Here is a 15,604-nt window from a genome sequence, read left to right as displayed (position 1 = left end):
TTGTCAGTCGGCTCAACATGTTTCTCACATTTAAGGTTCCTTTATTGGATGACTCTGTAATTTCATCCAGATCAATAACACTCTTACTATCCACTTTGAATATGGTCTCTCTCTCGCGTAAGACTTATCTTCGAGATACAAAGACCACGTTCTAACTAGGTTTATAGAATAATTATCTTAAGGAATTTTATGGGTAGCCAATGAAAATACACTTCTCAGCTCTGGGCTTAAGTTTGTAATGAGTTTCTCTTTTTACGAGAGACTCACAACCCTATACCTTGATATGTACGAGCGATGGTACCTTCTTTATCTGCATCTAATGAGGTGTTTTGGCAACCTTATTATTAGGGACAGGATTTAGGATATCGGTGGTTGTCTCTAACCCATACCCCCAAAAGGATATTGGAAGAGAAGCCTAACTCATCATGAAACGAACCATATCAAGTAAGGTCTGATTACGCCTCTTAGCCACACCATTAAGTTATGGTATTCTGGGAGGAGTCGATTTTGAAACAAATCCACATTCCTTAAGACGTGGAACTCAATACTAATATACTCTCCACCTCTGTCAGATCGAAGCATCTTTATCTTCCTTTCCAATTGATTCTCTACTCCATGTTGAAATTCTTTAAACTTTTTAAAGGTTTCAGATTTATGCTTGATTAAGTAGATATACCCATATCTGATATATATAATCATCAGTAAATGTCATATAGTAGCGATTAGCATCCCTTGTAGCAGATATGAAGGTCCAACACACATTCATATGGATAAGGTCCAATAATTCTTCACCTTTTTCACATGTTCCAATGAAAGGTGATTTTTTCATCTTGCCAAATAGACAAGACTTGCATTCATCATTTGACCTTAAGTCAAATGATTCCAACACTCCATCCTTTTGGAGTTGGACGATATATTTCTTGTTAATGTGCCCAAGATGATAATGCCACAAGCATGTTTTATCTACACCGTTAGATGAATCGATATGGAATATACTACTACCTAAGTTATCAACACTTATCATTGTTTCATACACACCATTACAACATAAATCTTTGAATATAAAAACACTATTTTATAAACCAATATCGAACCTGATGGGTTTTGAGCATTCTAACACTTCCTAAGTGTACATGCAACCCTAATAACCTTGGATCTATGTTTGTCTAATTGTAATGCAAAGTTGAATTCCAAGGTTATATTCCTATCTAGCATACATGGGGAACAATTTTAACATAAAGTATAGATAGAATAACTTACCTTGTTGTTGTTTGTGTTCCTTGAAACCTTGTGAGCCTAGCACCCCAAGTGTGATGCCTCAAATGCTTCACACAACACCAAATGCTCTTGGAAGAACTTATGAGAGTATACACACTTCTCAAAATCGGCCAAGCCCTCTTGTTTCTTAGTGTAGCCGATTTTAGGTGGAGAACATGTTACTTATATAGTGTTGACACATCTAGGGTTAAACCCTAATGTGTCATGACTCTTCATTTCCATGACCCATGGGTTTGTAACTCCCATGGAGCATCCTATGGGTGGAACCCAACTTGATAGTCCATGGAGCCTTTTAGCCCACTATACAAGATATGGATGATTTACATAATCAACCCATATATTTAATTAGTTATCTTTTGATCACTTAATTAATTCTAAATTAATTCTTGATCAAACTAATCAAATAATATTATTAATATATTAGAACTTATAATATATTAATAATCTCCAAGTGTTATTTCTCTCATTTAGTCTATCCAATTGCATGGTGCCATGCAACCCAAATGGACCATGCCGGGTCGGGTCAAGTACATACCAGAAATAGTTATGGACTTAGACACCTTATCCAACAGTCTCCCACTTGGATAAGTCTAATAACTATTACTGCAAGTATGACTTCAGGAACCGATCGGCAATCGTAGCTCTTTTCAAGGTTTCTCGAAACTGAGAAGATGATGGTACGCCATTTAAGATAAGTGATCATATAATCCTCTGTTCTAGATATCAGTCGGACAAATACATGGAACAATATCTTACTTATTGTCCAACAATTTGTTTCCCGATTTCCGATTTGTTTGACAAAGAACTTCATTGAACACATCAATTTTAGTTCTGACCGGGCCCGGTACATAGGTCAAAACAAAATCATCGAGGGGCCCAGATATCAGCTTCTAATCCAAGAAGGAACAGATAAACTTCGACTCATATGTTTGTTCTACTACTCATTGAATTACACACAAGAGCGCGATTTATAACATCGAGTTACCAATGCATTTTTCGTACAATCAATGCATAACCAACTTGTAAGTAACAAATCATATCTTTAGGTTTAAAGACTTATATGATATTACCGTCTCACGATCACTCGAGATAGAATTCCATGAAGTGATTCCAGTGAGCGTGGGTTGAGTCCAATGCTCAGAACTTATGAGCACTCATGATTGTTGTAGCCTTGTCCAAGACCTCTACAACCAAACATGACAGTCTTGATTCATACCTACTTCCGACATATGACCGACTGTGGAGGTTTGAATAATATGTTATACCAAACAAAATTATTCTGGAAGTCAAAACATGCAAAAGAAATATAGTAAACGATCGACAAGAGATAGCAACACTTTACTCATAAATAAAACACTTTTATTCATCATCAAATGTCAATTACACTTTACAAATTTCGAGGTTATCTAACTACTAAATCTAATATCATCCTTCAGCCCTATGCTCCGAGCATGCTGGAGATGCTTAACCCGAGTCAGTCCCTTCGTGAGGGGATCTGCCGGATTCTCATCTGATGATACCCTCTTTGCCACGAGGAGTCCTTCTTCGATCCGATGTCTGATGAAATGGTATTTTCTGTCGATGTGTCTGGATCTCTCGTGATCCCTTGGTTCCTTGGCTAAGGCAACAGCACTTTCACTATCACAGAAAATTTCCATTGGCTCTTTAATAGCTGGTACAACTCCAAGGTCTCCAATGAAGTTCCTCAGCCATAACGCCTCTTTTACCGCCTCGCTAGCTGCAATATACTCTAATTCACAAGTAGAATATGCCACTGTCTCTTGCTTGGAACTCTTCCAAGAAATTGCTCCTCTATTTAGGGTAAAGACCCAGCCCGACTGAGAGCGGAAGTTATCCCTATCAGTCTGGAAGCTAGCATCACTATACCCTACAACTCTCAAGTCATCACTCCCACCGAGGGTAAGGACCCAGTCCTTAGTCCTTCGTAGGTACTTGAGAATATTCTTTACCGCAGTCCAGTGTGCCTTGCCAGGGTTCCCCTGAAACCTGCTAACCATGCTCAGGGCAAAAGCTACATCAGGTCGAGTACACGTCATAGCATACATGATCGATCCTACAGCCGAAGCATAAGGTACTCGACTCATTTGTGCTATCTCAGCCTCAGTGCTAGGGCTTTGTGTCTTACTCAGTTTGGCGTTACTCTGGATGGGCAACTCTCCTTTCTTGGAGTCTTGCATTCTGAATCTCTTCAGAACCTTCTCCAAGTAGGTACTTTGACTAAGACCAATTAGTCTTTTACTCCGATCTCTCAAGATCCTTATCCCCAAAATATAGGCAGCTTCACCAAGGTCCTTCATAGCGAAACACTTTCCAAGCCAGGACTTTACTTCCTGCAGGGTTGGAATGTCGTTTCCTATGAGTAATATGTCATCCACATACAATACCAAAAAGCTAACTATACTCCCACTAGCCTTGACATATACACAAGATTCATCTTCACTCCTAGAAAAGCCAAATTCCTTGACCTTTTCATCAAAGCAAAGATTCCATCTGCGAGGTGCTTGCTTTAATCCATAAATGGACTTCTCAAGCTTACACACTCTATTGGGGTACTCGTTGCTGACAAAACCCTCTGGCTGACTCATGTAAACATCTTCAGCCAACTTCCCATTAAGGAAAGCGGTTTTGACATCCATTTGCCAAATTTCATGGTCATGAAATGCGGCTATGGCTAACAGAACCCGAATAGACTTAATCTTGGCTACCGGAGAAAAGGTCTCATCATAATCCACTCCAGGAATTTGAGAGAAGCCCTTTGCAACCAGTCTAGCCTTATAAGTGTGTACTTTACCATCCATGTCGGTCTTCTTCTTGAAGACCCATTTTCACCCTACAGTCTTTCGACCTGGTACATTCTCAACCAAGTTCCAAACTTGATTGTCATACATGGATTGTATCTCGCTATCCATAGCCTCTTTCCATTTAGCAGACTCGGGGCCTGCCATGGCTTCCTCGTAGCTGTTAGGGTCATCTTGACTTACTAGTGTCCCATCACTAATAAGTGTCTCACCTTCTGCAGTAATATGGAATCCATAGTAATGCTCAGGTGCACTCCTAACTCTCGTGGAACGCCTCAAAGGTATAGATTCGTCAATTGGCTCAACAGGAGTTTCCTCCTCAAGTTGAGGGCTAGAGTTTGAAGTTCCTTCACCACTTGACTCTTGAATTTCTTCAAGATCAACTTGCCTCCCACTGTCTCCTTGGCTTATAAACTCTCTTTCTCGAAAGACTCCTCTTCTTGCTACAAAGACCACATTGTCACTAGGTCTGTAGAAGAGGTAACCAAAGGATTGTTGTGGGTAGCCGATGAAAATACACCTCTCGCTTCAGGGTTCGAGCTTATCATGAGTCTCGCGTCTCACAAAAGCCTCGCAACCCCAAATCTTAATGTGGTCTAGTTTAGGTACTTTACCAGTCCACATCTCGTGAGGAGTTTTGGCAACTTTCTTTGTAGGGACTAGATTAAGGATATGGGCGGCAGTCTCTAAGGCATACCCCCAGAATGAGATTGGTAGCGAAGCTCGACTCATCATGGAACGAACCATGTCCAACAAGGTTCGATTACGCCTCTCAGCCACACCATTCAATTGCGGTGTCCTGGGAGGTGTCAATTGTGAGACAATCCCACATTCCCTTAGATAGTCGAGGAACTCTGAACTAAGATACTCACCACCCCGATCGGATCGAAGCATCTTAATGTTCCTGCCCAGTTGATTCTCGACTTCCTGTTTAAATTCCTTAAACTTCTCGAAAGTCTCTGACTTATGCTTGATTAAGTAGACATATCCATATCTACTGTAATCATCAGTAAAAGTCAAATAATAACGATTAGCATCCCTTGTGGCATGTTTGAATGGTCCACACACATCCGAGTGTATAAGGTCCAACAAACCTTCACCCCTTTCACACGAGCCTGTGAAGGGTGACTTTGTCATTTTTCCAAGTAAGCATGATTCGCAACTATCATTTGACTTTAGGTCAAACGACTCCAAGACTCCATCCTTTTGGAGTTGGCCTATGCGTTTCTTGCTTATATGTCCAAGACGACAATGCCATAATGATGCTTTATCCAAGTTATTATTATTAGTAGAATCAATACACAAAACATTATTTCCTAAGTTATCTACAACAGATACAGCTTCATACACACCATCACAAGGTAATGCTTTAAAATAAAGTACATTATTAAAGAAAGCATTAATCGAACCAACTTCATTATCAAACGAAAAGGTGAAACCTTGTTTGTACAATGCATGAAAGGAAATAATATTTCTTTCCATTTCTGGCGAATAACAACATTTATTCAAATCTAAATTTAACCCACTACTTAGCGATAAAGTATAAACTCCAATCTTGGTGATAGGTGTAACTTTCCTATTCCCCATGATTAAGTTTATTCTTCCTTGCTCCACATTCTCACTTCTTCCTAGTCCCTGCAAGTCACAACAAATATGAATACCGCAACCGGTATCAAGGACCCAAGATTTCGAATGGGGTGAGTTACTAGAAATGATAGTGTAAATACCTGCATGGTTGGGTTTGACTTTCCCATCCTTCACATCCTGCTGGTACTTTGGGCAGTTCCGCTTCCAATGAGCTTTTTCATGGCAATAGAAGCATTCAGCCTCTTTTGGGTCAGAAGAAGGAGTAATGAAACCTTTCTTGGTTCCACTTGAAGAAGAGCCATCAAGGGTCCGAGCCTTGGTACCCTTCGAAGATCTCTTTCTCTTCCTCCCTCGACTTTGCCCGATTGCCAAGACCGGAGTTGAGTCTGGAGTAGGAGTGATAGCAACCGACTTCCCCTTAAGACCTGTTTCTGCGGTCTTGAGAAGTCCCTGAAGTTTACTGAGGGTGACCTCTTCCTTGTTCATGTGATATGTCATGCGGAATTGATCATAGCACGATGGTAAGGAGTGCAAAATGATATCTATTGCAAGCTCCTCAGGGAAGTTCACATTGAGCTTCAGCAAACGATCCACATACCTTTGCATTTTCTGCATGTGGCTCGTGACGGACTCTCCGTCCTTCATCATGGTTGTTATCATGGAGCAGATGACTTCGTACCTCTCTTGACGTGCACTTTGATGGTATCTTTCCATCAAATCTTGGTGCATTTCATAAGGGTAGAAATCCTCATAAGACTTTTGGAGTTCAGCTGTCATTGTGGCCAACATGATGCAAGCCACCTTGGTTGCATCTCTTTCATGAGTATGAAAGTCAGCGATCTCCTGGGGAGTTGCAGTGGACTCATCAATTTCCTTAAGCTCCTTGTCAAGGACATATTCTTTGTCCTCGTAGCGGGTAATCATCCTGATGTTTTTGATCCATTTATTGAAGTTGGATCCATCAAAGGTGACTTTCCCACACAAACTCATAAGAGTAAAGGAGCCATTAGGATTCGAGCCAGAAGCATTATTTGAAGACATCTGAAAGAGAAGAACAAGTTTAGTATAGATTTAAGGGAGTCCTTAATAAAACACCCAAATGTAATATTAAGGCTAGGATCCAATCACAATATAATATAACTTAGAAGAGGTATGCCGTAATCTAAGCTATACCATATTTGAAAGGTAGGTGAATGACGATTCACCAATTTCCACCACGAAAACCGAAATATTAGATATTTAGTTTTTATTGGTTTTAGAAATTCCTAGATTCTTTGAGATCCAATGAACTTTTCAAAGGCATGTTTCAATCTCGAGAGTGCCCTCCAAGTTTTGTGACTGGGATACCGAGGATCACAAAACGAGGTGTGAAGTAACCATGCAAATCACTTGGTACCCTTAAAGTTTATCACTCAATCGATGTGCCGGTAAACCACACACGCTCCACCGATACTATAATAAACCTTAAGTCACCCTTTACCTACCTTGTTAAGTCCAAGTTAGTGTGCCGGTTAACCACACACGCTCCACCAACGACTTAGACAAAGTGTAAAGTGTAATTTCATGGATTAGCACCTTATTCACATTTTCCTAAAGTAACTAAGAGTGGGAATTTAATAAAACATTTAGTTACTTTATTATATTCATCATACTTTGAATGAGAATTTATAAGTCCTTGTCTTACCCGTTCGGCTAACGACCCTCCACCAGTCAAGCAAGCGGTGGGTGAGAGTAAACACCCATTAAGTCACCATTTTATAGGCAACAACCTTATACCCACCTTATAGACCGGCTTCGTGAATGAGGCGTACTAGCGGTAAGACGACTTTATTCTTATACATACATACATATATATATATATATATATATATATATATATATATATATATATATATAATTATTAAATCATCATAATATAAGTATAAGGGTTGAATTTTAACTTTTAAAATTCTAGGGGTTGGAACTTAAAGTTTTAACTTAACTTTACTTGTTCCAAAACTTGAGGGCAAGTTTTGTAACTTTCAAAACTTTTCATTTCTTGTAACTTATGAGTTTAATAGAGTAATAAAATGAAGACTCTTCATTTTTCTAACTCTTGTATTTGTTTTAATGGTTTTAACTCAAGTGTGACTCTTGGTTTTCCATAACTTAAGGATAAGTTATGGACTCCATTAAAACACATTATGATCAAGAATTAATCTACCAAATAGGTTACAAATAATTCCTATGATCATCTAAAACATCATAAGAACAAGAACATGAATATGAACACAATCAAAAATTACATTTAAAACTTTGTAATTTTGATAACTAGTTGTTTGTAAATGAATTAGCAAAGACATTACACCACCAAAAACAAGTTTTCAATTACCAAAACAGTTTAGGGTAATGTTTCTAATTCATTTCCAGCAACTAAATCGAAATTCTGCAATCAGTCGACCCTACTCGCCGAGTGCATGAACTGACTCGCCGAGTTGGTTGAAGATACTCATGAACTCGACGAGTCCCCCCTATAGACTCGACGAGTCCATTCGCAGACAGCAAGATTTCCGATTCTGTTTTCAACTTTTAAGCACAAATAAGAGCAAACAAACCTGGCTCTGATACCACTGATGGGTTTTGAGCATTCTAACACTTCCTAAGTGTACATGCAACCCTAATAACCTTGGATCTATGTTTGTCTAATTGTAATGCAAAGTTGAATTCCAAGGTTATATTCCTATCTAGCATACATGGGGAACAATTTTAACATAAAGTATAGATAGAATAACTTACCTTGTTGTTGTTTGTGTTCCTTGAAACCTTGTGAGCCTAGCACCCCAAGTGTGATGCCTCAAATGCTTCACACAACACCAAATGCTCTTGGAAGAACTTATGAGAATATACACACTTCTCAAAATCGGCCAAGCCCTCTTGTTTCTTAGTGTAGCCGATTTTAGGTGGAGAACATGTTACTTATATAGTGTTGACACATCTAGGGTTAAACCCTAATGTGTCATGACTCTTCATTTCCATGACCCATGGGTTTGTAACTCCCATGGAGCATCCTATGGGTGGAACCCAACTTGATAGTCCATGGAGCCTTTTAGCCCACTATACAAGATATGGATGATTTACATAATCAACCCATATATTTAATTAGTTATCTTTTGATCACTTAATTAATTCTAAATTAATTCTTGATCAAACTAATCAAATAATATTATTAATATATTAGAACTTATAATATATTAATAATCTCCAAGTGTTATTTCTCTCATTTAGTCTATCCAATTGCATGGTGCCATGCAACCCAAATGGACCATGCCGGGTCGGATCAAGTACATACCAGAAATAGTTATGGACTTAGACACCTTATCCAACAGAACCATCATCATTATCAAATGAATATTAAAAACCTTGTCTAAACAATGCATGAAATTAAATAATGTTTCTAATCATTTATGACGAATAAGAGCAATTAATCAAATCAACCCTAACACCACCATCGAGCACAAGTCCATAAGTCCCAATCTTGGTAATAGATGAAGAATGCTTATTTCCCATGACCAGGTTCCACCTTTCATTAGGGGTGTTTTTCGGTTCAGTTTTTCAATTTCAGTTAAATCGGTTCATTTTATCGGTTTTTTTATATTTTAAATCTAACCATAACCAACCAAATAAGGTTCAGTTTCATCGATTTTGGTTTATTCGATTACGATTTATTCGGTTTGGTTAACGGGTTAATCTAAATAAAATTCCACACGTAAAAATAAATATTAAACTAAATGAAAAAAATAGTTATTAAACTATTACCACATAAAGAAAATACACAAATATATAACATATTATATTTAACCTTTCGTGATGTGTTGTCTTGAAAAGTCGATGCAGATACACAAGTTGTAGAGATATGTTAATATAACTTTAGTCGTATATTAGTCATATATGAAGATGAGAGAAATGATTGAAGGTTAAATGGCATTTGGTTAATTTGTTTTTGCTTTTTAATATAAAATATAAACAATTATAAATTTATAAAGGTTAATAACTAAATAATAAGTTATAAAAATCTTAGTAACTAATATATATATATATATATATATATATATATATATATATATATATATAATGTTAATTCATAGATATAAACTATATATCTTATAATCTATTATAAATCATATTAGTCATATCTTGAATTTTAAGAGATACAAGATACAAAGCTTTTTATACAGCTTCTTCTCCGATGCCATATCAGGGCCCCAAAATGAGAAAGTTGTGTCTTATTGATATGAATAGTGTATGTACTTGCTGAGGAGTTAGATGGCTTGATCTTTCCCTCTTTCAACACTTGAAGGTACTTTAGGGCAGCTTCTTCTCCGATGTCATTTTCCTCCACAATGAAAGCAAGTGGCCTCATTTGGATCACTAGTAGCTGGAACATCAAAGTTGGTCTTCCCCTTCGACCCACTACATGACCCTCCAACATGGGACTTACCCTTCCAATTAGGTTGGGAGGTGACCTTCTTCTTCTTTCCTATGTTATGACCAATAGCTAGGACAAGAACACTTTTCGCAAAAGGAACATGATTTTTCTTCATTTTCGATTAAGCCGTCTACAACAAGTAGTGGACTTGGGTTAAATGTTGTCTTCGTTTTGATTAAATGATAAGTCAAGATGAAATGGTCTTAACTAGGAGGTACAGAATTAAGGACCGTATCAATGGCTAATTCTTATCAAACGACACATTATGAAATGGTCATAACTAGGAGGTACGGAATTAAGCAACATCACATTCGGTGTAGTTTAAGGTGAAAGATTTTGGGGTGAAAATTTTCTTCCTTGCTCCTCTCCTTTCTTGATTTGCGGGAGCAATTTAAATGAAATTTTATTAAATTATATTTGCTAAAAACTATATATATATATATATATATATATATATATATATATATATATATATATATATTAAAATTTAAGGCTTTTAATTCTCTACAAAAAGATAGTATAATATATTTATAGTTTTTAATTTTTATTAAATATATTTAGAAAAAATAAAAGAAAATGAAAATGTGACCATTTGCTCAATCTTGATTTTTGAAGAGTGAAATGAAAAATAAAAAACTGACGCAACATTAAAATAATAATATTAATAATAATAATATTAATAAAAAAGTAAAAGGTAAATAAACCTTATGGCCTAAAATATTGTACCATCATTTTGTTGTGGCTTAAATTTTCTAAGTTTAACTGTTTTTTCTTCAATTTGCTTTAATAAATAGATATACATAAATGCACGCATCTTAATTTTTTTGAGGATGTCCTACTAAAAATACGATATAATCTGAAAAAAAATCAAAAAGTGTACACGGACATCTTTTCTAAAAGTGTAGCATCACCCTTGTCCTCATCGGATTTGTATTATAGCATTTGTAATTATGTCCAATAATGTTTTACTACATATCCACTGTTAGACTCGAGGGAGTTGTGTTACAAGAGTCACTTCCTATTAGGCTCGAGTGAGTGGTGTCACAATAGTCTCACTTCCTCTTCTGCCACATAAACACAATATAAGTATCATGTTAATTTTACCGCACAAAATATAATTCTTTGCCGCACACTAAGTGTGGTATACCACAGGGCACAGGGAGGGGACGGTGTTTTGGGTGATGATGTGGCGAAACCGCACCCACTCCCCCTTGATCTTACATTCTTAGTACTTTGGCTACTTCCATCTTCCTCTCAAACCAACATTTTCATATAGCATAATTTAACCCCTTCTCTTCCAACATTGTACTAAGTGTCCACATGGACATTGGATCATGTCCAGAGTTGAAATTTTTAATCCATCTCAACTTGTTATATTGGTTGATAATTGATATCAAGTTTGAAATTTCAATCCCATCTCAACTCATTTATATAAATAGATTAAACAAATCGACTTATTTAACTAGAGTTTGACTAATTATTGGATCGGATTTATAAATAACAGATTGTATCGCTTTTTGTCAATCCTAACATAAACATGGTCGCCCATGGCATACAATTCCCATCTCCCTGGCTTAAAATAGGTGATATTATTATCGAACATAAAGAAAGAAGATGATACAAAAAGAGTCATGATATTCTAATTTAAAACTCTTTAGATATTCTAATATATGTATACTTATATATTTGTTTAAAAGTAATTATCTAAATGTCTCGCTAAAGGGAAGAAAGTAACAAAAACAACACAAAGATTGATCCTCCAACAAAACATGCCAATATGTCATATCAAGAAAGACTTGGTTTTATGGGTTGTATTTCCCATCAAAGAAAACAACTCAAATGAAATGCTCTCATCATATCCTTCAAGAAAAACCAACTCTGGAGGAACCAAAATTTCATTCAAATTCTCAAAATTACACAAATCAAAATATTCAGCTTTCGCCATTTGTTGTTTCCTCCATTGCCACCGCTTCATCACCTTCTCCCTTTTCACCTTTCTTACCTTCATATTTATTAAAAAAAAAACATGTCACACTTTCATTATATAAATTATAAAAAAGATTAAATTATTACCTTTCTTCTTCTTGCCACCACCTTTCTTCTTGCTCTTAACAGCTAAAGCTAACCAAGCTTTAATTTCAGGATCATCAACGGTTTTTGTAGGCTGCAACTCCTGCAGACTATGTGAAGTGATACGATCCGATCCATTTGGCATCAGTAGAACCGTGAATTTGATATGTGCAACAAAATCACCTGACATAATTTATTAATTATTATTATTATATATCCTCAAAATAATAAAAATTTCCTTCCTACAATCCTACCAGGCTTTTCATGAAGAACAGGGTATGGCTGCAAAAGCTCATGATTCACACATTCAACCAATCCTAATCGAGCACGCTTCTCTTCCAAAGCCCTATCACAAATTAAACACATAATATATATGCAATTTTGAAAATTATAAAATTAAAACATAAAAGAAAATAAAAAAAAAAAATACAAACCTAGCTGAAAATGGCATGATTGGGAACTTTTGACTGATTTCACTGAATATGAAACGTGATGCTTTCATTTTCAAGTGATAGTTTTTGTCAACTGCTCTTTTATAAATAGTCGTCTGTTTCTCATCCAACAACTTTGGCTACAAAACAGATATGGATACATGTAAATATATTATTACGGATTGTGGATTCCGACGGATTTGGAATTTGAGATTCCATTCCGGAGTTGAGTGAGAATTAATTAATTACCTTGGCATCTCCTGTGCTTGTGACTATATCGATTGCATAGACTTCATTCTCCTCAAATTCAGCATCATCAACTCTTGTATCAGGATTTGAGACACTTAAAACCACTTTGTTTCCATCAATCACAAATTGCTTCATTTGATGACTTAAAACCCCTTCAACGATTTTGCAGTCGTATGCAGCTGCAACCTTTTGAATGGCTTCTGTCACGTCTTGGTTCTGCATTAAAAAAAAAAAAAAAAGGAATAAATACATGAATTTTCTTTAAAAAAAACTTCAAGAACAGGTTTATTTCATATAAAAATATGAAAGAGGAGGCCTTATAGAGATCAGAAACAACTTAAAGAGTGTATATTTGGAAATATACAAAATGACTATGAAGGATTAGAAAGGGAAAAGGAAACATGATTCACTATCAGTGTAACTATGACTATTAAAAGCATCATAGGAGGAAACTCCATAGCCTATAAATAAATACATCACATAGAGAAATCATGTGGTATATACACCATAGGAGACCTTACAAAAGCCAAAAACAAAATAAAAGGTGTATTAGACTAATGAGAACAAATAGAAAATAACAAAACAGCTTTTAAAAAAGAAATAACTGAGTCATTTTAATATAAGATACAGATAGTAATCAGATGGAATCCTTAAAAAGCTTAAAAAGGCAAAAAGAAATCATTTAGAAAAAACCATGTCATCCGTAAAAAGAGAGACGATTTTATATTTGAAACTGCTAAATAACAGGAAAAAGAGATCCATAGAGTTATTGGAAGACAAAAAAAAATTTAAAACATGGTAAAAGTCATGATGCTCTCTATCAGTGTAACTATGACTATAAAAAGCATCACAGGAGGAAGTACTCCATAGCCCAATAAACACTGCATCATTTAGAGAAATCATGGCTTATGAAAAACATAAAAGTAAAACAAAAAGATACACTTTATTACTTTCACAACACAATAAAGAGAAATAAATGTGGTAATGAAAAACATCAAATAAATTACCTTTTTTCCAGGTCTCACAAGCCTTAGTGCAACCTCAGCAGCAGTATTTGCAGCAGCAATAACATCAGCTGCTCTTCCTGTGACTGGACCTTGCTGAAGAACATGTGTATGCCCCACAACAGCTATGAAACCATCAATATGGCACCCCATGTCACTGAAACCAAAAAAAAACAATCATCTGATTCCATTTTTTATACTAATAAATAACAATAACAATAGCCTCAAATCATCTCATTAACTTTTTATATAAACAGTATAAAAACTTACATTTTCAATATGTCGCCTTCTTTTAAGACTGTCTCATCGCTTGCAAGAGGAGAGTAATGGCAGACTGTGTTGTTCACAGACAGACATGTTGGAAATGCAACACCTCTTTCAATCTTCTTCTTTACATTCTTGTACATACTCCCAGTTTGCCTGTGTTAAAAGATAATGCAATTATCAGGTCAAGGTAAATTAATATAAATCTCTAGTAGCATATTTAGGTAGAAAATGAACAAGATAAAAGCTTACTCCCTGATATATGAATCTCCTTTCTCACAAATGTCAACAATCTTGGTGTTGGGCTTGCATTCTGACAATACCAACTGCAACGCCTCTGAAAAATTGATCAAGGTGCATCGTATTTAGCATCGGGAATAAAAAGACTATTTTGTATGATGGAAGGGAATAACCATTCATGTAGAAATCACATTTGATTAAAGCATCGTATATGTAGATCACATGATCTCAATAATAAACCTTACTATTAAGGACCTGGTTTATCAAATTTGATTCTGTCAACCCTAAATACCCAATTTGATTGTCTCGACCCTATAACAGTACATTTCCCTAATTGCATTGTAAATTTGGTCCTTTTCTGATCCTAATTAGCAAAAAGAAACATGATTGAAGTGAAGATAAGTTGCCTGCTTTCTTGAACATTTCTCAAATGACTCAAAAATTATTAAAAAATGCGTAGACACGAAAAATGACACTTGTAGAGCAGAAAATCAAGATAAATGGCATAATCAAAATCGGACATGTGAAAATTAAGCGATGAATGGTATTTACTGTTAACAATCTCGGCCGCCGATTTGTATTTGGTTACAACTTCAGGAGAGGAAAGATCCAACTCCTTCTCTTCCCCTCTTTCATCGTCCGACATGTTTCTTCAAACTACAATTACCGTTACAAAAGCCAATAATCAGGTAAAGAAGTTACAAAGAAAAACAAAGGGGATCACTGAAATTGTGAATTGGGAAGAAAAACGAATTGCAATTTGTAGAAGATAGCTTACCAGAATAAATCCGCAGAGAAAATATGATAGGGTTTAAGGAAAGAGAAATGAACGACAGAGTGTGGCTCGGTGTTGTGTTTGCACTTGAGGTTAGGGTTTGGGGATCGGCCGCGGTTTTGCTTTTATACTGGGTGTCCTATGTTAGGTTGCACTGTTTTTTAGGGTTTTTGCCTGGTTCACGTTCATTGTGCAACTATTTACATCTATAAGGTATTAAATCACTACAAGATCCTAAGTTATGAGGAATGAGTATGTGGGTATCCTACGTACATGGTACATGGTTGATAACTGATCGGTTTTAGTGTAAAATCGAATCCAAATCTTCATTTTTTTTTTAATCACAAAGAAACGGCAAGTAAACGGTTTTTTCGGTTTGAAATTTAGTTTTTTTTTTTTTTTCGAAAACCGTGGCGCGACTC

General features: G+C 36.0%; 1 protein-coding gene across 1 annotated transcript; it reads right to left on the bottom strand.

The window, feature by feature from the left end:
- Positions 1-11,900: 11,900 nt before the first annotated feature.
- On the bottom strand, positions 11,901-15,361 carry LOC145015761 (ERBB-3 BINDING PROTEIN 1). Its single transcript, XM_078974235.1, has 10 exons — positions 15,186-15,361; positions 14,960-15,064; positions 14,420-14,504; positions 14,174-14,323; positions 13,907-14,060; positions 12,900-13,115; positions 12,654-12,790; positions 12,474-12,565; positions 12,223-12,402; positions 11,901-12,151 (listed from the first exon to the last, which is right to left on the bottom strand). The coding sequence occupies exons 2-10, from the start codon at positions 15,051-15,053 to the stop codon at positions 12,081-12,083; spliced, it is 1,179 nt and encodes a 392-aa protein (XP_078830361.1). The 5' UTR covers positions 15,054-15,064; positions 15,186-15,361; the 3' UTR covers positions 11,901-12,080.
- Positions 15,362-15,604: the final 243 nt, after the last annotated feature.

This window comes from Lactuca saligna, chromosome 9 (genome assembly GCF_052625555.1).
Source record: "Lactuca saligna cultivar CGN05327 chromosome 9, ASM5262555v1, whole genome shotgun sequence".
Classification (NCBI taxonomy): Eukaryota; Viridiplantae; Streptophyta; class Magnoliopsida; order Asterales; family Asteraceae; genus Lactuca; species Lactuca saligna.
This window is presented reverse-complemented; position numbering and strand designations above follow the sequence as displayed.